Genomic DNA, 24,966 nt, shown 5'->3' with positions numbered 1-24,966 from the left:
GCAATTACATGCATATTTGTGTTATAATCATAATCTGAAAGTTTCATGAAGATCGTACGTCCACAAAAAAAGTTATTAAACAATTAATTTCTCATAGTAAGCGATCACTGCCGCCCATGCGTGTTTATGCTTGTGTGTGTGTGTGTGTGTTTGCCTGTGTGTGCGTGCATGTGTGTGTGAGTGTGTGTGTGTGTGTGTGTGTGCGTGTTTCTTGTGTAAGCTGAAAGACGCGAAAAATGATTGAAATAGCTATTACTCCAAGGGTTCAGGGGATCTCGTAGTCGAGCAGTCTCGACTAGAGCCTTCTTACTTGTTACTATATAAGCTTATCATTCAAGCCGTCAGCATCTAATGACTTGTTCGACTTAAACATATAAATGTTATCATTACAGCCCTGATTGAAACTTTGAGATTTGGAGCTGGAAGTTATATTATACATATCGTCCAGATCCTGGCTAAGACGAAATCTGTATGAGAAAAAGTATTATCTACTTAGCAAACAAAGTATCTAATTTGATTACTTACGTGCTCACAGGCCTGCTATAAATTGAATTTAAGGAACCTTCTAAATGGTTGCTATTGATGCTGTTACTATCGATGTCGTACTCGTTGATATTCGAGCTGTTGTAGAGATCGCAATTTTGTAAGTACTCTGATCGCATAAACGTGTTCAAGTCATTATCATTATCATTATTTTCTATGTAATCCTGTTCATTATCACGTTCCTGCTGCGACTCTACCATACAAAGCCACTGGGAGTAGTGATTTCAGAACTTTTCTAGCTGCACGGAATAAAAAAAAATAATTAAAATATCAGATACTTCGAGGATTAAAAATGTAAGTAAACTTTAGTTCCATTCCTCAAGGGAAAGTCTTATTTAATAGACTCAGCACTCCAGTCGCTCACTTACCAAAACAAAAATGTTTCGCTTGTGTAATCATTAGAATTTTACCATAAACATTACCTATTCGTGAATTATTTACGTTATTGTACATATTGTTTATCACATGATATAAGCGGATATCCTAAAATCATAACATCGGCCTTGCAGCATTTTTGAAAATCGATTATTCAACCATCTCAACATGGTTTTGTTCAAAATCGATCCACGTCCTCTAATTTACTTGAGTTTACTTCGCTTATTAATGATAGTTTCTCTAAAAAAATGCAAACTGATGTTATTTATACGGACTTCAGTAAAGCATTTGACTCAGTACATCATCACTTACTAATTCTTAAGCTTGAACGCTTAGGATTTTCACCTAGACTTGGATTTCATCCTATTTAATGGGTAGAACCTAAAGAGTATTTCTGAGAACAGCTATGTCTAAACTTATCTTTGTTTCGTCTGGTGTACCTCAGGGTAGCCATTTGGGTCCATTGCTTTTTTCCCTTTTTATAAATGACCTTCCTAGTTGTATCTCGTATTCTACTATATTTATGTATGCTGATGATGTAAAACTTTGCCATCCATATTCCAGTGCAAATGGACATCATCACCTTCAAGATGACGTAAATGCATTTCAACTTTGGTGTGTGGCAAACCAGCTGGACTTAAATCGCTTAAATTGTATGACAATGACCTTCATTCGTACCGTTCCTCTAATTGTTGATTATAAAATTAGCAATATTTCCTTAGAACGCATCTTTACAGTCAAAGATCTTGGTGTGTTTTTTGACTGTAAACTTGACTTTAATCTTCATATTTCTACCATCATTAATGGGGCCAAAAGTGTGCTTGGCTTTATTAAACGTTGGTCTAAGGAGTTTAAAGATCTATTTACTACCAAGCGCTTATTCACTTCGCTTGTGCGTCCTATCTTAGAGTATTGCTCTGTCGTATGGTCTCCGCAGCATAAACTGTATCAGGATCGTATCGAATCGGTTCAAAAACAGTTTCTTCTCTTTGCCTTAAGAGACCTTAGATGGGACAGTAATTTACGATTATCGTCTTATCATAGTAGGCTCCAGCTTGTTGATCTTCCATCGTCCTCTTTGTTGGGTCGTCTAAATTATTCGGTTCCGTCCCGAGCAACTAGACATTATCGTCCGTTTCATTTACCTGTGTGTACTAGGGATTATTCTTTGCACAGTGCGTTTCATGTTCTTTGTGTTGATTTTAATAAATATTATCACGTTTTTTCCATAGAGCTCTCTCTTTCTAAAATAAAAAGTTTACTTCTAGCTTATCTTAGGGAAATCACTCACAATGCCCAGGCATAATCATTGGTATACATTTTCGTTGCCAATGTTGTTTAGTGATTTCTAAATTCTATCCTATACTCTATTTTGGCTATTCCCCTATTCTTTTCTTTTTATTATGTCTTATTCTTTGTATTAACTTTTCGTGCAACTTCTTTTAATACCTTCCTTTTTCTTTTTATACCCTGAACCCATTGAAAATGGGAAATCAGGGTATAATGGTTTTGTTAAAAGTATGTAACAGGCAGAAGGAGGCGTGGCAGACCCCACAAAGTATATACACTTGCTCGCAGAACTCTGCGTACACTTGCAAACAAACCCCTATTTCTAAGTTTACATGTATATTGTATTTAATATAGAAGACTTAATGCAATACTTCTTTTTGTATAACAATTTTCATTTATTTATTAACATAATTATGTTTTCATTTTATTATTAAAACTAAACCTAATATAGAAAAAAATTATAAACAAAACACATTACCAAAAAATGACACCTCAAAAGTCTGCGTACATTTTAAGTTTGCTGCGTACAGCGCTGGAATTCACGATCACCGTTAGTTTTTGCATGTTTCTTTAATTCCTCTTCGCTCATTTGCGTAATTTGCTATCACTTTGAAAAGAAATTTGGCACGCGTTTCATCATGGAGCAAAAAGGGAAAGAAATATCGGTAGAAGTTCGTAAGCTTATATTAAAATATAGGTTAGAAGGCAAATCCTACCGAGAAATTGGTCTATTGGTAGGCAGAACTCATTCTTCGTGCCAAAGAGTCTACGACAATTATGTCTCATCGGGCTCTATATTGTCAAAGCCTCGTTCAGGCCGCCCACCCTTGCTCACGGAACGAGAGAAAAAACGTATTGTTCAATTGGTACCTCAAAATCCAATGATATCTGCTCACCAAGGACGTCTGGAAGTTGCAGAACGTTTCTCCAAAACTGTTTCTGAGCAAACCGTTCGACGCACTTGGAAAAAAGCGGGGGTATCATGGCCGCGTTGCACGTAGGAAGCCACATGTATCAGAGGTGAACAGGAAAAAGCGAATGGACTTCGCCAATGAGCACATTTCCAAGCCTTCTAGCTTCTGGAAAAGGGTAATTTTCTCAGATGAGAGCAAGTTTTGCCTATTTGGCATAAAAGGAAAGAAAATAGTATGGAGAAAAAGCGGAACAGCCATGGATAAGGAAAATTTATTGCCTACAGTAAAGCATGGTGGAGGTGGTGTAATGGTGTGGGGATGTATGGCGGCTAGTGGCGTGGGAAATCTCTCTTTTATAGAATCAACAATGGACCAGAAGGATTATATAAAAGTTCTTAGTGAGAATCTGCATCAGAGTGCCCAGAAATTGCACCTGGAGGACGAATTTTGCTTCCAACAGGACAATGATCCGAAGCATACAGCCCACAATGTAAAGCTCTGGCTACTTTACAATGTAAAAAGCCAACTCCGAACGCCTCCCCAGTCCCCAGACCTCAATCCTATTGAGCATCTATGGGACTTACTCGAGCGTAGGATTCGGCAGCACACCATAAGGTCTAAGAACATGCTGAAGGAGGTCATGATGGAAGAATGGGGCAAAATAACTGCAGAGGACACTAAAAAGCTGGTTGAGTCAATGCCTCGCCGTCTGGCTGAGGTGTTAAAACGAAAAGGGTATCCTACAAGATACTAACAACTAACAAATTCCAGCGCTGTACGCAGCAAACTTAAAATGTACGCAGACTTTTGAGGTGTCATTTTTTGGTAATGTGTTTTGTTTATAATTTTTTTCTATATTAGGTTTAGTTTTAATAATAAAATGAAAACATAATTATGTTAATAAATAAATGAAAATTGTTATACAAAAAGAAGTATTGCATTAAGTCTTCTATATTAAATACAATATACATGTAAACTTAGAAATAGGGGTTTGTTTGCAAGTGTACGCAGAGTTCTGCGAGCAAGTGTATATTCTTGAACAGGGCGACGAGCTAAGTCGATTTGGCCCTGTCCGTCTGTCTGTCCGTCCGTCCGTCCGTCCGTATGTATGTATGAACGCGTTGATCTCAGAAGATATAAGAGCTAGAGACTTGAAATTTTTTTTCCTAGGTCCGTGTATATCACGCGCATATCAAGTTTTTCTTTATATATCGATAACTACTCCCGATATTTTATTATCGATTAAAAACCTTATCGAAAGCTAGCTAAAATTTTAAATGTAGACTTATATGTATTTTATATAATTTCGATTTTTGTTGTAATTTACCCCCCACCCCTATATTCACCCCCTCACCATCAACTTTGTAAAAGGCGTATTTCAAGTAGTAGACACGTGTGCTTTAGAATGTGCACACATTTTTACCATATGATTACGCTCTGAAAGTTTCATTAAGATTGTACGTCTAGAAATTAAATTATTCAACAAATAAATTCTTATAATGTTGCCCACACTACAGCGCAGCCCAAGCGCAGTCGCTGCTTACTGAAGAAGTGCTGACTGATTAGAATATCAGATTAGAGGGTTCAGGGTATCTCCTAGTCGAGCAGTCTCGACTAGAGTCTTCTTACTTGTTATACCCTGAACCCATTGAAAATGGGAAATCAGGGTATAATGGTTTTGTTGAAATGACCCCACAAAGTATATATATTCTTGATCAGGGCGACGAGCTGAGTCGATTTGGCCCTGTCCGTCTGTCCGTCTGTTCTAATGTTTGAACGCGTCGATTTCCGAAGATATAAGAGCTAGAGACTTGAATTTTTTTTTATATGACCGTATATACAGCGCGGACGTCGAGTTTGCTTTTAAAATTCGATAAATCATCCCGTTATGTTTTTATCGAGTAAAAACATTCAAGTTCAAATCAGATGCCAATATAGCTAATTGTGAATGATTTTTCTTTTTTTTAATTTCTCAAATATTCAATATAATATGTAGATCATATGCTGAAAGTTTCATTAAATTCCGTTCAGCCAAAAATTAATAAAAAATAATCAAATATTTGGCCAATTAACAAACGCACGTGCAGCAGCTACAACAGCATCGTATGCGTGTTCACACATACATTCAAACTTCTTCTAGAAACATTCGTTGAAAAACATCAGCTGTTAGTTTCGTTTAGTTTTGGTAGATGGCGCAGCAGCAGTGAATCTATTTGAGTTTTGCCAGCGCCACCTGCAGGAGTGGGGTGGCTTGGTGTATTAGCTGCATGACTCTCGATCGAGAAGTCGCGGTTCGAATCCCGATCGATGCAACTGATGTTCATTTTTTTTAATTGTTTCAAAATATTTTTATATTTTCATAAATGAGTTTTCTATTTAATTTATATTTTTAAATACACCGAAATTGAAATTTTAACCATACTTAATATGCGTTTTTAATAGTTTGGTTATTCTAGCAGATTCTTAGAATCACATCAGCAGTTAGTTTCGTTCAGTTTTGGTAGATGGCGCTGCAGCAGTGAATCTATTTGAGTTTTGCCAGCGCCACTAGCATGAGTGAGGTGGCCTAGTGTGTTAGCTGCATGACGCTCGATCGAGAAGTTGTGGTTCGAATCCCGATCGGTGCAACTGATGTTAACTTTTTTAATTGTTTCAAAATATTTTTATATTTTATTAAATGAGTTTGGTATTTTATTTATATTTTTAAATACATCGAAATTGAAATTTCAGCCATACTAAATGGGCATTTTTATTTGTTGAGTTCAGGGTAGTATCTAGTCGAGCACTCTCGACTAGAGTTTTCTTACTTGTTTATTTACTATTTTTATACCCTGAACCCATTTTCAATGGGAAATCAGGGTATAATGGTTTTGTTGAAATGTATGTAACAGGCAGAAGAAGGCGTGGCAGACCCCACAAAGTATATATATTCTTGATCAGGGCGATAGGGAACAACGGGGGCAATGCTGAGGGTTTGGCCTCTCAGCGAACGGGCATAGCCGCGTTCTCTACTTTAACTACTTAATGCCGGGATGCGCCTCGGCCAAATGACGAAATATGCATCGAGGAGGGAAGGGGGGAAATGGGATCTACTAGCACCATTAGTTAGTTATTAGTTGCCTGATAGAAATAAAACACACACAGATTCACTTCTTCACAATCTCTTTATTTCACAACTCTTTTAATTTCTTAATGTCGCTATTAACTATGGTCGCGCTCACCCACTAGCCGTCAGTCTCGCTGTCGCTCACTAACTTTCAGTCTCGCTGTCACTCACTAATTTTCAGTCTCGCTGTCACTCACTAATTAAAAATTCTATCGCTCTCCAGCCGCCTCCACACCTCGGCCGCGCGCTCCGCGTCGGCAATGCAACTCACCACAGCTTCGGGCCCTTTGAACTTTTCGCCGCGAAAGTCGAAACCATGGTTGCATTGCCGATCGCTGCGACTTGCGCGGGCATTTGAAAACGACTTATGTGAGGTGGCTCATCGAGCCGCCTTACAAAATTTTTTTTAAATGTCCATAATTACAGCGCGCATATCAAGTTTATCATTAAAAATCGATAACTCATCCCGATCTTTTTTTATCGATAAAAAACCTTATCGAAACCCAGCTATAAAATTATATCTTCTACACCTTTATTGCTAGAGTTTCCAAATTTTTAACGTATGCTTAAATGCAATTTATTTCAAATACTAGAGACTTGTGCTTTGGCAATTACATGCATATTTGTGTTATAATCATAATCTGAAAGTTTCATGAAGATCGTACGTCCACAAAAAAAGTTATTAAGCAATTAAGTTCTCATAGTAAGCGCTCACTGCCGCCCATGCGTGTTTATGCTTGTGTGTGTATGTGTATGTAAATGTTTGTGTATGTGTGTGTGTGTGTGTGTGTGTGTGTGTGTGTGTGTGTGTGTGTGTGTGTGTGTGTGTATGTATGTATGTGTATGTATGTGTGTGTATGTATGCCTGTACGTGCGTGCGTGTGTGTGTGTGTGCATGTTTCTTGTGTAAGCTGAAAGACGCGAAAAATTATTGAAATAGCTATTACTCCAAGGGATCAGGGGATCTCGTAGTCGAGTAGTCTCGACTAGAGCTTTCTTACTTGTTTTATTAACTTTTATTTTTTTTTTTTTTTTATTTATTTATTTTTTTTAAAGAATTATTTTAATTATTATGTTAGATATACTTTCTTTTTATAGCTTCATTAGTATCACTGACCATATTTAGCTGTGAGACGTGGGCATAGCTGGCCAGACTGGCAAATAAAATACCCCCATCGGGTCGGTGTACTATTGAAATTATATTCTGTACTTAGTTTGGGCTTTTTTTTTAATTTAATTGACTCCCGCTTTAAGAAAATAAATAAATAAATAAATATACAATTCCATAAAAAAGGAAAATCTGGATATAATGTAGAAATATACAACATTTATTTATTATTAATTACGAGAACCATTACAGCTCACCTCGCCCTGATGAAGTATATATGTATGTATGTTTAAGTTAACGAGAGCCCCTAGCACTTAGTTCTTAAGACTACATTTAAGCTTTTGCTACCCAACAAGGCTAACAATTGGATTTATAAAAGGAATCCCAGCAATGCTTCAGAAGTCGCGAAGTGCAAGCAAGAGATAAAAAAATCTTTATCTTTGTGCGACAAGTGCAGAATCTGACGATATATTTACTTAGAGGATAAATTACGAAATGAAATAATAATAAATATTTGTAATCAACTATCAACAACTTTGATGAATTGTTTAACCTGTGTATGTTTCAGATGAACTCTATTTCAAACCATCTTAATCGTACTCTTGATCTTGTGTTTGTTAATCATGATTCGCTCATTAATGTCGCGAGATCAACTCCTTTCTCCTTACCTGAGGATATATATCACCCCACTTTAGAGGTTTTATTAACTATCGATAATCCTCCCTCTACTACTCCAATGCCTTCTAAACTTAGTCGCTGTTATCGTAAATGCAATTTCGTTTTGCTTAACGAACTAATTAATTCAACAGACTGGTCTATTTTATATGAGTCGGTTGATATTAATTTAGCAGCATCGTTTTTTTATTCTACCTTAAACTCTATTCTGGATGTTTGTGTCCCTCTCCGCCGTATTTCGCCAGTTTCAAATAAGCCACCTTGGTTCACCAAAACTCTTTCGAACTTGAGAAACATTAAAACTAAATGTTTTAAATATTACAAAAAGTCTGGTTCAAGTATTGACTGGTCCAAATATTCCATTGCCAAGTCAAACTTCAATATTTTAAATTCTAGCTGTTATGAGAATTATCTTACACGTTGCAAACGTCAGTTTACTCGAGATCCCAAACAATTTTTCTCATTTGTAAACTCGAAGCGTAAATCCTCTGGTTTGCCGTCCTCATTTGTCCTTGGAGGTGAAAAAACATGCAATGATCAGGATTCCTCTGATCTATTTGCTGATTTTTTTCAATCCACTTATTCTTCTGCTGATCTCTACAGCAACTCATATCCATATTCTCTTCCTGAATATGGATCTATAAATACTCCCAAAGTTACTGCATCCTCTCTGGCTGCAGCCATTAGGACATTGAAATCATCTTTCTCTCCTGGTGCTGATAATATTCCTAGTTGTGTGATTAAAGAGTGCAGTGTTTCTCTTCAGTCACAATTACTAAAATTGTTTAACTTGTCCTTGGATACTTCTGTGTTCCCTTCAATTTGGAAAGAATCTTTCATCATTCCCTTATATAAAAAAGGTGGAAGATCTGATATTTCCAATTATAGAGGCATCGCGAAATTATCTGCTATTCCGAAGTTATTTGAGAAAATCATAACATCGGCCTTGCAGCACTTTTGCATATCGATTATTCAACCATCTCAACATGGTTTTGTTCAAAATCGATCCACGTCCTCTAATTTACTTGAGTTCACTTCGCTTGTTAATGACAGCTTTTCCAAAAAAATGCAAACCAATGTTATTTATACGGACTTCAGTAAAGCATTTGACTCAGTTCATCATCACATACTAATTCTTAAGCTTGAACGTTTAGGATTTTCACCCAGTCTTGTCTCTTGGATTTCATCCTATTTAACGGGTAGAACCCAACGAGTCTTCCTGAGAACAGCTATGTCTAAACTTATCTTTGTTTCGTCTGGTGTACCTCAGGGTAGCCATTTGGGCCCATTGCTCTTTTCCCTTTTTATAAATGACCTTCCTAGTTGTATCTCGTATTCCACTATATTTATGTATGCTGATGATGTAAAACTTTGCCTTCCATACTCCAGTGCAAATGGACATCTTCACCTTCAAGATGACCTAAATGCATTTCAACTTTGGTGTGCGGCAAACCAGCTTGACCTAAATTGCTCAAAGTGTATGACAATGTCCTTCAGTCGTACCGTTCCTCTAATTGTTGATTATAAAATTAGCAATATTTCCTTAGAACGCATCTTTACAGTCAAAGATCTTGGTGTGTTCTTTGACTGTAAACTTAACTTTAATCTTCATATTTCTACCATCATTAATGAAGCCAAAAGTGTGCTTGGCTTTATTAAACGTTGGTCTAAGGAATTTAAAGATCCTTTTATTACCAAGCGCTTATTTACTTCGCTTGTGCGTCCTATCCTAGAGTATTGCTCTGTTGTATGGTCTCCGCAATATAAACTGTATCAGGATCGTATCGAATCGGTCCAAAAACAGTTTCATCTCTTTGCCTTAACAGACCTTAGATGGGACAGTAATTTACGATTACCGTCTTATCATAGTAGGCTCCAGCTAATTGATCTTCCATCGCTAACCAATCGCAGAACAATTTTAGGAATTGTTTTTCTGCATAAATTGATTAGTGGTGATATTGATTTGTCCTCTTTGTTGGGTCGTCTAAATTTTTTGGTTCCGTCCCGAGCAACTAGACACTATCGTCCGCTTTATTTACCTGTGTGCACTAGGGATTATTCTTTGCACAGTGCGTTTCATGTTCTTTGTGTTAATTTTAATAAATATTATCACGTTTTTTCCTTAGAGCTCTCTCCTCCTAAAATAAAAAGTTTACTATCAGCTTATCTTAGGGAAATCACTCACAATGCCCAGGCATAAGCATTGGCATACGTTTTTGCTGCTAATGTTGTGTTAGTGATTTCTCAATTCTATTCTTATACTCTATTTTTGGCTCTTCCATTACTCTTTTCTTTTTATTATTTCTTATTCTTTTTATTAACTTTTCTTGCAACTTCTTTTATTACCGTCCTTTTTCTTTTTCTATACTTTATCTCTTCTTATTTTATTCTTTTTTTCTATTTTTTTTTATTGTTTTTTTTTAACTCCTTTCATTTTATTTATTTATTTTTTTATTATTATTATTATTATTATTATTATTTTATTTTTTATTATTATTTTAAGAATTATTTTAATTATGCTAGATATTGTTTATAACCTACATTTTAATATTTTATTTTTTTAAGCTTTCTTACTAACACTTTCTTTTCATAGCTTCAATAGTATCACTGACCATATTTGGCTGTGAGACGTGGGCATAGCCGGCCGGACTGGCAAATAAAATACCCCCATCGGGTTGGTGTTACTATTGAAATTATATCGTGTATTTTGTATAGGCTTTTTATACCCTGAACCCATTTTCAATGGGAAATCAGGGTATAATGGTTTTGTTGAAATGTATGTAACAGGCAGAAGGAGGCGTGGCAGACCCCACAAAGTATATATATTCTTGATCAGGGCGACGAGCTGAGTTGATTTGGCCCTGTCCGTCTGTCTGTCCGTCTGTCCGTCCGTCCGTCTGTCCGTCTGTCCGTATGTATGAACGCGTCGATTTCAGAAGATATAAGAGCTAGAGACTTCAAATTTTTTTTTAAATGTTCGTAATTACAGCGCGCATATCAAGTTTATCATTAAAAATCGATAACTCATCCCGATCTTTTTTTATCGATAAAAAACCTTATCGAAAACCAGTTATAAAATTATATCTTCTACACCTTTATTGCTAGAGTCTCAAAATTTTTTAGGTATGCCTATATGCAATTTATACAATTTCGGTTTTTGTTAAAATTTACCCTCCACCCTTAAATTCACCCCCTCACCCTCACTTTTGTAAAAAGCTTATTTCAAATACTAGAGACTTGTGCTTTGGCAATTACATGCATATCCATGTCATAATCATAATCTGAAAGTTTCATGAAGATCGTACGTCCACAAAAAAGTTATTAAGCAATTAAGTTCTCATAGTAAGCGCTCATTGCCGCCCATGCGTGTTTATGCGTGGTTGCTTGTGTGTGTATGTGTGTGTGTATATGTGTGTGTGTATGCGTTTGTGTATGTATGCGTGTGTGTGTGTATGTGTGTCTGTATGCGTGTGTGTGTGTGTATGTATGCCTGTGTGTGCGTACGTGCGTGTGTGTGTGTGTGTGTGTGTGTTTCTTGTGCAAGCTGAAAGTCGCGAAAAAGTATTGAAATATCTATTGCTCCAAGGGTTCAGGGGATCTCGTAGTCGAGCAGTCTCGACTAGAGCTTTCTTACTTGTTTAAATTAAAATTGACTCTCGTTTTTGTCAATAGCTTTAAGAAATAAATAAATAAATAAATAAATAATATTAACTCACCTTGATACGCTTTGCCCACTCGTTGTCGCTAATTGCAATTATATCTAGACAATAATCACATACTTTTCTAATTTCCTCATTCTTGTCATGCATAAGATCTATAAGATAGGCAGGCGACTCAGTTTCCCTAATCATATACTCCCTTGTACTTTCGTGTCTCAAAATCTGTTGGAACACAAAAATGATTTGTAGCACAATCTCATCATCTTCTTGCTTGGCCTTTAAAAGCTCAATCAGTGAAATCACAACCTTCGCGCGACAGAAAAGGAGAGCACAAAGCTCATCGCATGCACATGTTCCCAGATAAACTATAGTATCAAGAACAATATCATCAAGTCTTGCGCAGGGTATTAATACTTTTCGTATCCAAGATATTAGCTGAAAGTTTTGGAGTATTTGCAAATAATCTAGGTCAGTTAATGTTAGATTTCCTAATAAGCCTAAACACTCTACAATGAAAGATTCCTCGTCACAGATAGTCAGTACACGTGCAAGATCCCCTACATAGTCTATGTATTGAAGTTTTAGTGATTCATGCTGTGAAATATTTCGTAATAGTTTCATCAAGAGAGCATCCTGGTACTTGAACGAACGATCCATAAGACTGTGCAGACGCTGACCTTCAACCATAATTTGTGCATTACGTCGGTTCAATGACAAATTTATACAAAGAGCAATGAGATCCAGATCAACTTTTACATTAAGATACAATATAATAGCATCCATCTATGGCAATTTGTACACATTCCGTGACAATGAACATTGACTTGACCCTATCATCGAGGCTCATATGATACAGTATCTTAACTGCAATGCCATGATGATTTTCGTCGTTGATAAACATAACTAGCATAGGCAAATAACCAGCTGCAACCATTCTTAGGCGTAGAGTCGCATCAAACGATAAATTGAATACTAGCTTAAGAGTAACTTGCACCAAATCTGTATGTGATTTTTGAAATAACCTTGGTAGTTTTACGATAGTTTTTAAGTCGCACATTTCATCCTTATTTTCGCCAACAATAGACAGTTTTTTAAGAAACGTGATTATTAATATGAGCAAATCAATGTTTTGACCATCAAGTGCTTTGACGAGCATTCTAACAATGTGTTTATACCCTGAACCCATTGAAAATGGAAAATCAGGGTATAATGGTTTTGTTAAAAGTATGTAACAGGCAGAAGGAGGCGCGGCAGACCCCACAAAGTATATATATTCTTGATCAGGGCGACGAGCGGAGTCGATTTGGCCCTGTCCGTCTGTCTGTCCGTCCGTCCGTCCGTCCGTCCGTATGTATGAACGCGTCGATTTCAGAAGATATAAGAGCTAGAGACTTGAAATTTTTTTTCCTTGGTCCGTGTATATCACGCGCATATCAAGTTTTTCTTTATATATCGATAACTACTTCCGATATTTTATTATCGATTAAAAACCTTATCGAAAGCTAGTTATTTAATTATATCTCCTACAGCTTTCGAGCTAGAGCTTCCAAATTTAAAATGTAGACTTATATGTATTTTATATAATTTCGGTTTTTGTTGCAATTTACCTCCCACCCCGATATCCACCCCCTCACCCTCACCTTTGTAAAAGGTGTATTTCAAGTACTAGAGACATGTGCTTTAAAATGTACATACATTTTCACCATATGATTACGTCCTGAAAGTTTCATTAAGATTGTACGTCTAGAAATTAAATTATTCAACAAATAAATTCTTATAATGTTGCCCACACTGCAGCGCAGCATAAGCGCAGTCGCTGCTTACTGCGCAGTTAGCAGAGCGCGTTCTAATACGGGCGTGTGTATGTACGTGTGCCGAAAAGAAGTGCAGAGTGATTAGAATATCAGATTAGAGGGTTCAGGGTATCTCCTAGTCGAGCAGTCGCGACTAGAGTCTTCTTACTTGTTTTCTCAAGCTTTACATTCTCGGCCATATTAAGCAGCAGATAAAAGGCAACACGAAGTAGCTGTTCCTGCTTTTTGCCAAATATTTTAAATTGTTTGTTAAGTCGATCAATTTCTTCTTTCTTAATTTTTGAGTCATTTTGGTCTAATGAATCGATGCTTTGCGCTCTTATCTCAATCAGAGAATTTGTTTCTAATGTATTTGTATTAGAATTTGTATGAGTTTCAGAAGAGAGTGCTTCGTAATAACTGTTGTTCAGCATTTGATTTCTCATAAGGGAAGATGACATTGTTCCATGAAAGCTACTCCAATTACCCGACTTTGGTCGCTGCTTTAATTCTGGTATTCGCCGACGACGAAGCTCCATCTGAAAATATAATTTTGGATATTTTTATTCCCTGAATACATTAAAAATGGGAACTGAAATTTTGAAACAAGTAAGAATGCTCTAGTCGAGACAGCTCGGCTCCGAGATACCCTGAAACCTTCAAAGAACTGATTTCCAATCATTCTGCACTTATTTGATACACACATGTACAGATATGTACACGTATAAGCACGGGCTAACTACGCAGATAACAGCGACTGCGTTTGGGCTACAATGTGTACAATATTATGAGAATTTATTTAGTGAATGATATATATATATTATTTATTGAATGATATAAGTTTTTTCATTTTGTAGTGTGGAGGCTTTATTTAGCGATCCACAAAAGATTTGTATAAGCTCGACTTTATTCTAATTAATAGCTATTAGCAACAGCTTGTGCATGTTGCTCTTAAGTGAGTTCTTTTTGATACTAACGGCCACGCGATCTGCTCCAAGAGATAAAGCTTGGCCATCTTAAAGCTTTTGCATTTCCGCCAATAAGCCAATAATGCACTTGGCTAAAACACATTCTGGTCAACGTGTGCATTTCCGCCACGAGCGCCAAGTCAGCGCACCGATCAGCACCACCGGGAGAGCCATCATGTCACAAGACACCGTAATAGTGCCTAATCCGCAGCTACACCGTGTTCGTGAAAGAGTGACTCTAACTACGTAAACGAGGTACGGTCGTGGGTCAAAAACATTGTTGCCACCCTATAAGTGTCCGCCCGTAGGGTACCGCGTAATCAGTGTGCGTCGCAGGATCTTTAGACACACCACTAATACTGGAATCTGACGAATGAGAGCAATCCGGACCATCATCGCGGTAGTCAATGATGCTAAAAATTATATTGTAAGCATAGTGAATAAGATTTAAAAACAAGAAATAAACAACAAACATTAAACAATTCACTTAGAAATTAAGAAAAACAAGAAATAAACAAGAAATATTGAACTTTAACACTTAGTATTTAAGAAAACTCTAAAATTGTACTACTAATGTGAATTATATGAATAGGCCAAATAATAACCAATTTGCTGGGAAAAGACCCTTATCTTCTAGGGCAGAAAACCCATCCAAAGAACAGCGACAATTTCACATCAATACTGGGGAAACCCAAATGCAGAACGTAGATGATGAGGCTAATGTTAATGAATATCATCTGTTACAATGCGACACGATATATCGATAAACGTGTGTACCATATCTAGCTGATAGGTACCACCTCTAAGTAAGTTAGTCACAAATAAACCTTTGCTACGAAAGCACACAAGCGCGGCATTTTATTTCTATATTTCAAAGCAGATAACTTCCAGCAACTCGGATAGAGAAGAGTCTCCATCGCAACAGGTTATGGGCCCAGGTTGCGAATATCTGTGTCTTTGAAATATAGTGGTTGTTATTAGTTATGAACTATTAACATTGGTGTGACTCAGGACTAATTGATAATAAGCTATGAGCGGGATTTATCAAATAGAAAAGTTGGACGAAGGCAATTATGACACTTGGCGCGTGCAAATGCGGAGTGTGTTGGTACACCAGGAGCTATGGAGTGTAGTATCAGGTGAAGTGCTACCAACGGATGCCCCGGAGAATGTGAATCGGCAGGCCAAAGATGAGAAGGCGCTGGCAGTGATCACATTGAGTGTGAAGGCTTCACAATTGGGCTATTTGAAGGATTGCAAGACGTCGTCCGAGGCATGGAATCGGTTGAAAGATGTCCATCAGCCAACTGGAGCAACACGTAAGGTTCAGCTCTACAAGAAATTGCTTTTCAAGCGCATGGAGCAAGGGCAAAGCATTTCGAATTACATAAATGAATTCGTGGGAATTCTGGATGCCCTTGGGACAGTAGGAATTGAGCTATGCGACGAATTGCGCAGTATTATTTTGCTGTCGAGTCTTCCAGAAAGTTTCGAAAATTTCGTTGTCGCCATAGAGACGCGCGACAGTCTGCCGGCCTTCAACGCTCTATGCATCAAAGTGAAGGAGGAGAGCGAGCGGAGGGAGAACGCAGAATGCGAAAAAGCGTATAGTGCAACTTACAAGCCAGCCGCGCAGAGAGCGCAAAAGCAGAGAAACAAAAATGTGGTATGTTTCAAGTGTGGCGAGCGCGGGCATATGAAGGCTGAGTGTAAGAAAGAGAGCGCAAGTGAGAAAAAGGCAGGAAGAAGAGAGAACAAGCAGTGCAGTTTATTTAATGCGGTGAGCGCAGATCATTTGAAAAAGAGTATGTGGTGTTTGGATAGTGGCGCGACAAGCCACATGTGTTGTGATAAAAGGTTATTCACAAAGTTTGAAAAACACACAGAAATGATCAGTCTGGCTGACTCTGGTTTGCTGAGAGCAGAGGGAAGAGGAGAAATAAAGCTAGAGACGGAATTATGCACGTTGCTGTTAAAAGATGTTCTCTATGTGCCGAAAATGAACGGGAACTTTTTCTCAGTGAGCAGCGCTGTGAAATATGATTGCTTTATTACGTTTGGGCAAACGTATGCAAAAGTAATGCAAAAGGGTGATTGCATTGTGAAAGCAAATAAAGTTGGCGACTTGTACATGTTTCAAGGAAAGCAAAATGGCTGTAATTCTGCGGTCAAGGCAGATGGTGTGCTATGGCATAAACGGTATGGCCATTTGAATGTAAATAGCTTGAAAGACCTGATCAAGAAAGGAATGGTGCGCGGTATTGAAAATATGGTTTTCAATGATAACATGAATTGTAAAACTTGCATGCTATGCAAAATTCATGTGCAGCCATTTCCTGATGCAACTGCCAATAGAGCACAAGGCATATTGGAGTTGGTTCATGCAGATGTGTGCGGGCCTTTTAGCACACAGTCTCTGGCTGGATCGAGGTACTTCTTAACCTTTATTGATGACAAGTCAAGGCGTATCTTCGTATATTTCCTTCGGAGGAAGGATGAAGTCTTCAAGAAGTTCGTCGAGTTCAAAACGTTGGTTGAACGGCAAACAGGCAAGCGTCTCAAATGTATCCGGAGCGACAAGGGAGGTGAATTCGTCAATAAGCCGTTTGATGAATACCTGAAGAGTCAAGGGATCGAGAGGCAGCTGGCAGTAGCATACACTCCACAGCAAAATGGCGTAGCTGAGAGAGCAAACCGCACTCTGGTGGAGATGTCAAGATGTATGTTGACGCAGTCAGGATTGGGTGAATCTTTGTGGGCTGAAGCAGTCAACACAGCCGTATATATACGAAATCGATCGCCAACCAGTGCTTTAGGCAGTATGACGCCTATGGAAGCGTGGACTGGTAAGAAACCTTTTGTCGGTCATCTAAAAACGTTTGGTTCAATTGCAGTGGCTTTGGGCAAGGGTCCAAGAAAGAGCAAACTGCAACCAAAAGGCAAGGAATACCGGATGATTGGGTATTCGGTAGCAAGCAAGGGCTATCGTTTGTACGACCCAATAACTCACCAGGTGGTTGAGAGGCGAGATGTTCTTTTCGACGAGACTCAAGATGACGACGATTCATTTGTATGTGTGTTGCCAAATGCGAATGCTACCATTCAGCCTGGTAGCGGAAATGATGATTCTGGCAGCAGTGGACGCAGCAGCGATCGGGACAGCAGCCATGGGCGTAGCAGCGATCGAGAGAGCAGCGTTGGACACAGCAGCGATCGGGAGAGCAGCGTTGGACGCAGCAGCGATCGAGACAGCAGCCATGGGCGTAGCTGTGACAAAGATAAAGTCAGCGTGGACGAATCTGCGAATGTTCCTCGCATTGGTCCTGGCAGACCAAGGCTGATTCGAACCGGCAAGCCAGGCCGACCTCGAAAGCAGCACAACGTACTTGGGGCTCTAGTTGCCAGCGACGTAAAGGTTCCATCATCCTATGAGGAGGCGATGAAGAGTGCTCATGCATCAGATTGGTGCGATTCGATGAAACGGGAATATGACGCACTGATGGCCAACCGGACATGGCAATTGGCAGATTTGCCGAAAGGACAGCGAGCTGAAGAAGGCGATATATGGATTGAAACAATCAGGAAGGGAGTGGAACACAAAACTAAATGATGTCCTGATTGGTTTGGGTTTCGTGGCCTGCGAAAACGAGCCCTGTCTCTACCAACATATGGGGAAGGATAATTTGTGTTTAATCCTGGTATATGTTGATGAGATACTGATAGCATGTCAATCCAAAGAGGACCTGGTTAGCATCAAATCGGCGATTTCGAATTCGTTTGAATGTGTCGACAAAGGCGTGCCTGAACTGTTCTTGGGCATGGAGGTGATGCGTGAAGATGAGCTTGGGCCTATCACCATAGGCCATTCGCAATACATCAAGGGATTATTGCAAACTCGTGATCCAGAAAAAGCATATTGATATTGGATATCATTTTTGTACGTCAAGTAGTTGACGAGGGTCAAATTAACTTAAAGTATGCTTGTACAACAGATATGATTGCGGATATCATGACAAAGAAGAAGAACAAGCATGTTAAATTACTGAAATGTTAAGTTTGAAATTAATTATGTTAAATGTTAAGTTAATTTGAAATGGATTATGTAAACTGAATTTGTAATCATGATCGCATTGAGGAAGGGTGTTAATGAATATCATCTGTTACAATGCGACACGATATATCGATAAACGTGTGTACCATATCTAGCTGATAGGTATCACCTCTAAGTAAGTTAGTCACAAATAAACCTTTGCTACGGAAGCACACAAGCGCGGCATTTTATTTCTATATTTCAAAGCAGATAACTTCCAGCAACTCGGAGAGAGAAGTGTCTCCATCGCAACAGCTAACGCTTACGCAAATGCATATGCCAACGCATACGCCGCCGAAGCTTATGCCGAGGCATACGAGGAGTGTATGAGTGGACAGGCCTACTATGCTGCTGCAGAGGAGCAAGGTATCGTCGAAACACCATACGAGAACGAAGCAACCGCAAACAACCAGATGCCAGCAGAAATTTCTGATTTGTCTGACGTCAATTTTTTAGCTTAAATGTTACCTTACTTCCAATGCAAAACGAGGGACGGACAGGTACTGAACTTCCTCATTGATACTGGTTCCAACCAGATTTACATACAGTCTTCCCTAGTAACCAACGCAAAAAAGAACAAAGAAGCTTTTTTTGCTAATTCTATAGGCGGAAAAATAGCCATAACCCATCATACATTTCTGAATCTTTTTAACCTCACCACTCCAATCAGATTTTTTGTATTGCCCACTCTAAAAACTTTTCATGGTATTCTAGGCAATGAAACAACTCAATGTTGTTATTGATGTCAGGAATGATATCCTTATAGTAAATGGCAGTAATAAATTCCGTATTAAGCAATTACCTGCACAAGCAGTTAACAGTATAAAGGTCCGAACAAATCATATGTCCGATAGCCAGAAAAAAATAATAGATCGAAGCTAAACCATTATTTGCAGACCCAGAGCAAAAATTAACTTACACGACTAAAGTAGTAGGAGAGATCCGAACCAATACCGACACTCCGGTTTACAGCAGGCATTACCTATATCCTATTGCTCTAAAGAAAGAAATCGAAAAGCAGATATCAGAAATGCTTGACGACGGAGTCATTAGACCCTCTAGATCACCGTATAACGCTCCAGTATGGATCGTACCAAAGAAATCTGATGCCTCGGGAAAAAAGAAATAACGATTAGTAATTGATTATCGCAAGCTAAATTTGGTCACAATCTCCGACCGATACCCCATGCCAGAAATAGGGGACATCATAGCCCACTTAGGGGACAATAAATTCTTCACGGTCCTCGACCTCAAAAGTGGTTTCCACCAAATTTACAAGACTACCTTTTGGTCTCAAGAATTCCCCTTCAATATTCCAAAGAGCCTTAGATGATATTCTAAGGGATCATGTTAGAAAAATCTGCTATATCTACATTTATGACATCATTGTTTTCAACAAAACTGAAAACGAACATGCTCATCACCTAAAACAAGCCTTCACGACTTTACTTAACGCTAATATGAAAATCCAAATGGACAAATGTGAATTTTTCAAAAAGGAAGCAAATTTCCTAGGATTCATCATTTCAGACAGTGGCGTTAAGACAAATCCCGAAAAGGTTGAAGCGATTTCCAGATTCCCCATACCCAAAACTCTGAAAGAACTACGATCGTTCTTAGGCCTCTCCGGCTACTACCGCAGATTCATAAAAGATTATGCAAAACTAGCTAAACCTCTTACCACTCACCTCAGAGGTGAAGATGGTCGTATATCAGCAAAAGCATCAGATAAAGTACAGATAAAGTTAGATAACAAGGTAATAGAAGCATTCAATAAAATTTATTTATTTATTTATCTTAGAGTTAGAGTTAATTAAAATTAAAACTAACTTAAATTTTTAAAGCGCTGGCTGCATGGGCCTTCGGCTTATCGGATTAAGAATATTTTAACATTTTTTAACATATTTACATATTTTACTTATAATGGGTTTTAAAGGTTTATAGGATGTGGTAGAGGTTTGATTTCTTTAGGTATTTTATTATTTGGGGAATGTTGGTTGATGTTGGGTTTGATAACATTTTTCAGGGGCATACGTTTTTGAAGATTTCTTTTCTTATGTGGGATGTTGCAGTGCAGTTTTTTAGTATGTGTTTTATGTTTAGGTCGGATGTTGAGTTGCAGTTTGGACAGGGTGGTATATCGTCAGGGTTGATGTAGTGTTGTTGGGTGAATCTTGTGTGTCCTAATCTGAGCCTTAGAATTTTTATTTGATCTATGCGTGTTATATCTTTTTGGTTTAAATTTTTTAGGTAGTGTTCTGTGTGTGAAAGGTTGCTGTTTAATTGTTGGTACCATGTATTGCAGTGGTCTATGTTATTTATGAGTTTATGAATTAAGTTATTTTTTAGAAATTTGTTTATATCTGTGGAGTTGAAGTTGGGAGTGTAATGGAGTGGGGAATTAATTGTGGATTTGGCGGTTTGGTCAGCAAGTTCGTTGCCTTTATGTTGCAGTGGCTCGGGATCCAGAGGAGTTTTATTTTGGTTTTGGTTAGGGTTAGGATTGTTCTTATTAATGTGGGATAAAAGTTGTTGTTGTTTATGTTGCCGATTGATTTGATTGCTGATAAGGAGTCAGAGCATATTATGAAGTTTCCTTTTTTATTTCTTATCAGTTTTATGGCTTCCAGAATGGCTATTATTTCTGCAGAGAGGATGGAGGAATAATGTGGAAGGATACCTGCTTTTAAAACTTCTGTTTCGGTTTTTATGGCAAATGTAGCTGTCTTATGTTGTAATGAGCCGTCTGTGTAGATGAAATTGTGTCTTTGGTGTTTGTATTTTATGTCTAGAAACATTTTTTGGTATATTTCTGGTGATGTGTTGGATTTTCTAAGGTCGTTTAGTGAAGTGTTGATGTTAGAGGGAGGGTATAGCCATTGGGGTGTGATAGGTTGGTTGTTGAGTAGGGGAAGGTGGGGAATATTATGCTCTTTGCAGGATGTTATGGTTCTTTCTATTGCGGATTGTAATTTCTTTATGTTGTGGTGTTTAATTTGTTTGGTATACTTTTGGATTGGGGAGTTTGCGCTGTGTAAAATGGTTTTGAATGTTTTTGCTGTCATGAGGTCTCTTTTTTGTTCTATTGTGGGTATATTGGCTTCGAAAAGCAGATTGGCTATTGGTGTTGAGGGAAGGGCTCCTAGGGCTGCGCGTATTCCTGCATTAAGTGCTGTTTTTAGTTTGTTAAGAGACGATTTAGGGGCGTGTCCATATATGAATAAGGCGTAGTCAATTTTGGCTACGAGTGTTGCCTTTGCTATGTTAACCAGTGTGTGGGTGTTACAGTTAAATTTGGGGCTGGCTAAGCATTTTATTATGTTGAGTTTTTTGTTAAGGGATGGTTGAATGTATTTTATGTGTGAGTTCCATCTGTATTTGTTGTTTATTGTTAGGCCTAGAATTTTGAGGTTATTTACTTCGGGAATTGTTATGTTGTTTGAGGAAATTTTGCATTTGCAGTTTTGTTTCCTACAAATATGTAGGTGTTGGCATTTGTCTAGGGATAGTGATGCTCCTGAGTATGAGCACCATTGTTGGATGTTTGCAAAAAAGGAGTCAAGGTTGCATGTTTGGTTCTTTTGTCTATTGAGGGGAATTATTAGGAAAAAATCGTCTGCATAGGCACTAGATTGGATTTCTTTTTGTAGGCTAATAATGTGGGAAAGTTTGTTGTAAGCAATTAGGAAAAGGATAACTGATATGGGTGATCCTTGGGGAATCCCGTTAAAGACTGGGAGGGGGTGACTGAATGTGTTTTTTATTTTGATTTTGATTTTCCTGTTGGACATAAAGTTTTTGACGAAGTTTATCATTTTGGGGCCCATTTCCCATTCTATTAATTGGTCGACTATGGAGTGCACTCCGACCCTGTCGAAAGCTTTTGAAAAATCAAGAGCAATGACAGAGGAGTGCTTTTTGGTGCGCAGCGACTTTGTTAAAAGATAGTCTGCTATGAGCAGACCATCTGAAACAGACTTGCCGCGTTTGAATCCTGTTTGATTAGGGTGGATCAAATTGTTTTTGGTGACGAACCACCAAAGGCGTTTTGCAATAATTTTTTCTAGAGTTTTTGCGAGACAGCAGTTTAGGGAAATTGGTCTGTAGTTTGTGATTAATGTCTTGTGTGAGTTTGACTTCAGGATGGGGATCACTAGGCTGGTTTTAAAGGATTGTGGTATGAAGTTATAGAATATGTTGTTAAAGAGGTTTTTGATACGGGTTTTGACTGTGTTGGAGCTATTTTTAATCATAGGGTATGATATTCTATTGATGCCGGGTGTGGTTCCTTTAAGTGAGTGTAATGCGGAAAGGAGTTCGATTTGGGATATGTCGGATTCTATGATTTGTGCTGAGGGGTGGGGTATGTAGTTTGTTGATCTGTTTGAGTATTTGTTTGTTATGAAGGTTTGTTTAAAGTTGTCATCTTTGGATTGGTTAGACCAGTGTTGGGCGAATAGTTGGGCTATGGAGATTGGGTCTATTGTGGGTAGGTTGTTGGATGGGTTGGTTATGCAATGGATTTGCTTGACTGGGTTAAGTCCGCAGAAACGGCGGATGTTGGCCCAAATTTTGTCGGAGGGGGTGTTGTGCTGTATTGTGGAGGTGAATTCGTTTGCGGCTTTGATTTTAGATAGTTTAAGTTCCCTGCGAAAGATTGCGTTGGCTCTTTTGTAGTTGATTAAGTTGTCAGTGTTATTGATGTATTTGAATATTTTCCATGTTTTTTGTTTATTTGCTCTAAGTACGCTAAGTGTTTTGTTCCACCAAGGTGTATTTTTTTTGAAGTGGTTGGGGGAGGTTTGTGGTATATTATGGTGGGCTGATTGGAGAATGATTTTGGTAATGTTTGCAGTTTCTTTGTTTATGTTTGAGCATATTGGCACGATTTCGTCTTTATCGTGGGTATATTGGGTGAAGGATGGCCAATTGGCTTCTTTTATTTTAAAATAGGGGCGAAAGGAGTTGTTTGTTTTTGACTGGGAGAATAGTGAAATAAGGATTGGGAAGTGGTCGCTGCCGTGAAGGTCATCGATAATCTTCCAATTAGCGAAGGGTGTAAGTTTAGGTGAGCATAAGGATAGGTCTGTGTGTGTGAATGTGTTGTGTGTTGAGAAGTGTGTTGGAGATCCGTCATTAAGGATGTGTAGGTTTGCATTCTGAAGGAATTTGTGAAGGTTTTTACATCTCTTGTTTGTTTGTGGTGAGCCCCAGCTGTTATGCCAACTGTTGAAATCACCTACAATAATCTGGCTATTGTTGGTTGTATCGATGTTGTCGTTTAAAGATTTAGTGGAAAAATTTTTGTTAGGGGAAATATATATTGATGTTATTCGAATTTTTCTTTTTGATTCTATTTCTATGGTAAGTGATTCAAAGTAGCCGGTTTGGTTAATCTGGGTATGGCCAATAGATTGGTGGACTAATATGGCTGTGCCACCGAACCTGTTGGAAGCTGTATTGGTGAAAATTAGGTAGTTAATTGGGATTGGTACAGGTATGTGTGTATTATAATAGTGTGTTTCTTGAAGGCATATTATTTGTGGTGAGTGTTTTTTTATAATAGTTAGGAGTTCGTTGTAGTTGTTAGTGTATCCTTTTATGTTCCATTGTAAAATCTTAAGCATTGCTATAAATAAGTATAAGTTTTCGTGTTTAAGTATCTAAGAGTGTTTAAGTGTTTAAGTTTTAAGTTGATTTAGCTACTTTGTTTATATAGATTCACTATCGCTGTTGTTTGTTTGTTGGTTCTTAGTTAAAGTTTTGGGTTTTGTCTTTGTTTTTGTGGATTTAAAATTGGTAGAGAGGGTGTTAGTTTTGGGATCTTTAGAAAATATTTTTAATTTTAGATTGCTGGTCTGTTGTGATGTATATGTTGTGTTTGCCAGATTACAGTCGGTTTCCATGTCCTCTGTTGTAGTCTGTTGATTATTATGTTCTTTTTGGTGCATTGATCGTGTTTCTGTTACTTTTATTGAGTTGGCTGGTGGATTGTAAATCGATATTGGTGTGGAAGTTGATGGTTGTAGCGAGCAGTCTTCTGAGTATGTGTTTAGATTCCTGGAGAGTGTGTTGGTTGGACGGGTGTTTCCTGTGTGTGCAGTCGGGAGTGTGAGTATTTTAGCATATGTGTTTCCCAGTTGTTGACTGTGTCTTGTAAAGTATATGTTAAGTGCTGTTTTGTGATCCACTTTTTCGGTTATTTTTATAGCTGTTAATTCTTGTTGTTTGCGGAATGTGGGGCATTGTCGATCGAGAGGTGAGTGTTGATGGTCGATTTCAGGGTTATTTTTGCAGTTAAGGCATTTTTTGATGTTCTTGCATTGTTCGATTCCGTTTGTGTGTGTTTGTTCAGAGCAGTTTTTGCATGATTCTGAGTTTTTGCAGGCTGAAGTAGGGTGACCAAAGCGAAGGCAGTTTTTGCATCTGAGTGGAAGTGGTATGT

General features: G+C 38.1%; 2 protein-coding genes across 2 annotated transcripts in view; one reads left to right on the top strand and one right to left on the bottom strand.

Annotated features, from left to right (window-relative positions):
* Positions 1–313: 313 nt before the first annotated feature.
* Positions 314–782, bottom strand: LOC6585859 (C-module-binding factor A). Its single transcript, XM_002011447.4, has 2 exons — positions 526–782; positions 314–467 (listed from the first exon to the last, which is right to left on the bottom strand). The coding sequence occupies exons 1-2, from the start codon at positions 741–743 to the stop codon at positions 317–319; spliced, it is 369 nt and encodes a 122-aa protein (XP_002011483.1). The 5' UTR covers positions 744–782; the 3' UTR covers positions 314–316.
* LOC122757386 overlaps positions 552–24,966 on the top strand; it is a 40,821-nt gene continuing 16,406 nt past the window's right edge. Inside the window, exons 1-2 of the mRNA XM_044009340.1 lie at positions 552–643; positions 750–837. The gene's annotated coding sequence lies outside the window, so the exon portion shown is untranslated. The remainder of the gene's footprint in view (positions 644–749; positions 838–24,966) is intronic.

The sequence above is a fragment of the Drosophila mojavensis genome, unplaced genomic scaffold, assembly GCF_018153725.1.
Source record: "Drosophila mojavensis isolate 15081-1352.22 unplaced genomic scaffold, ASM1815372v1 contig_72, whole genome shotgun sequence".
NCBI lineage: Eukaryota > Metazoa > Arthropoda > Insecta > Diptera > Drosophilidae > Drosophila > Drosophila mojavensis.
This window is presented reverse-complemented; position numbering and strand designations above follow the sequence as displayed.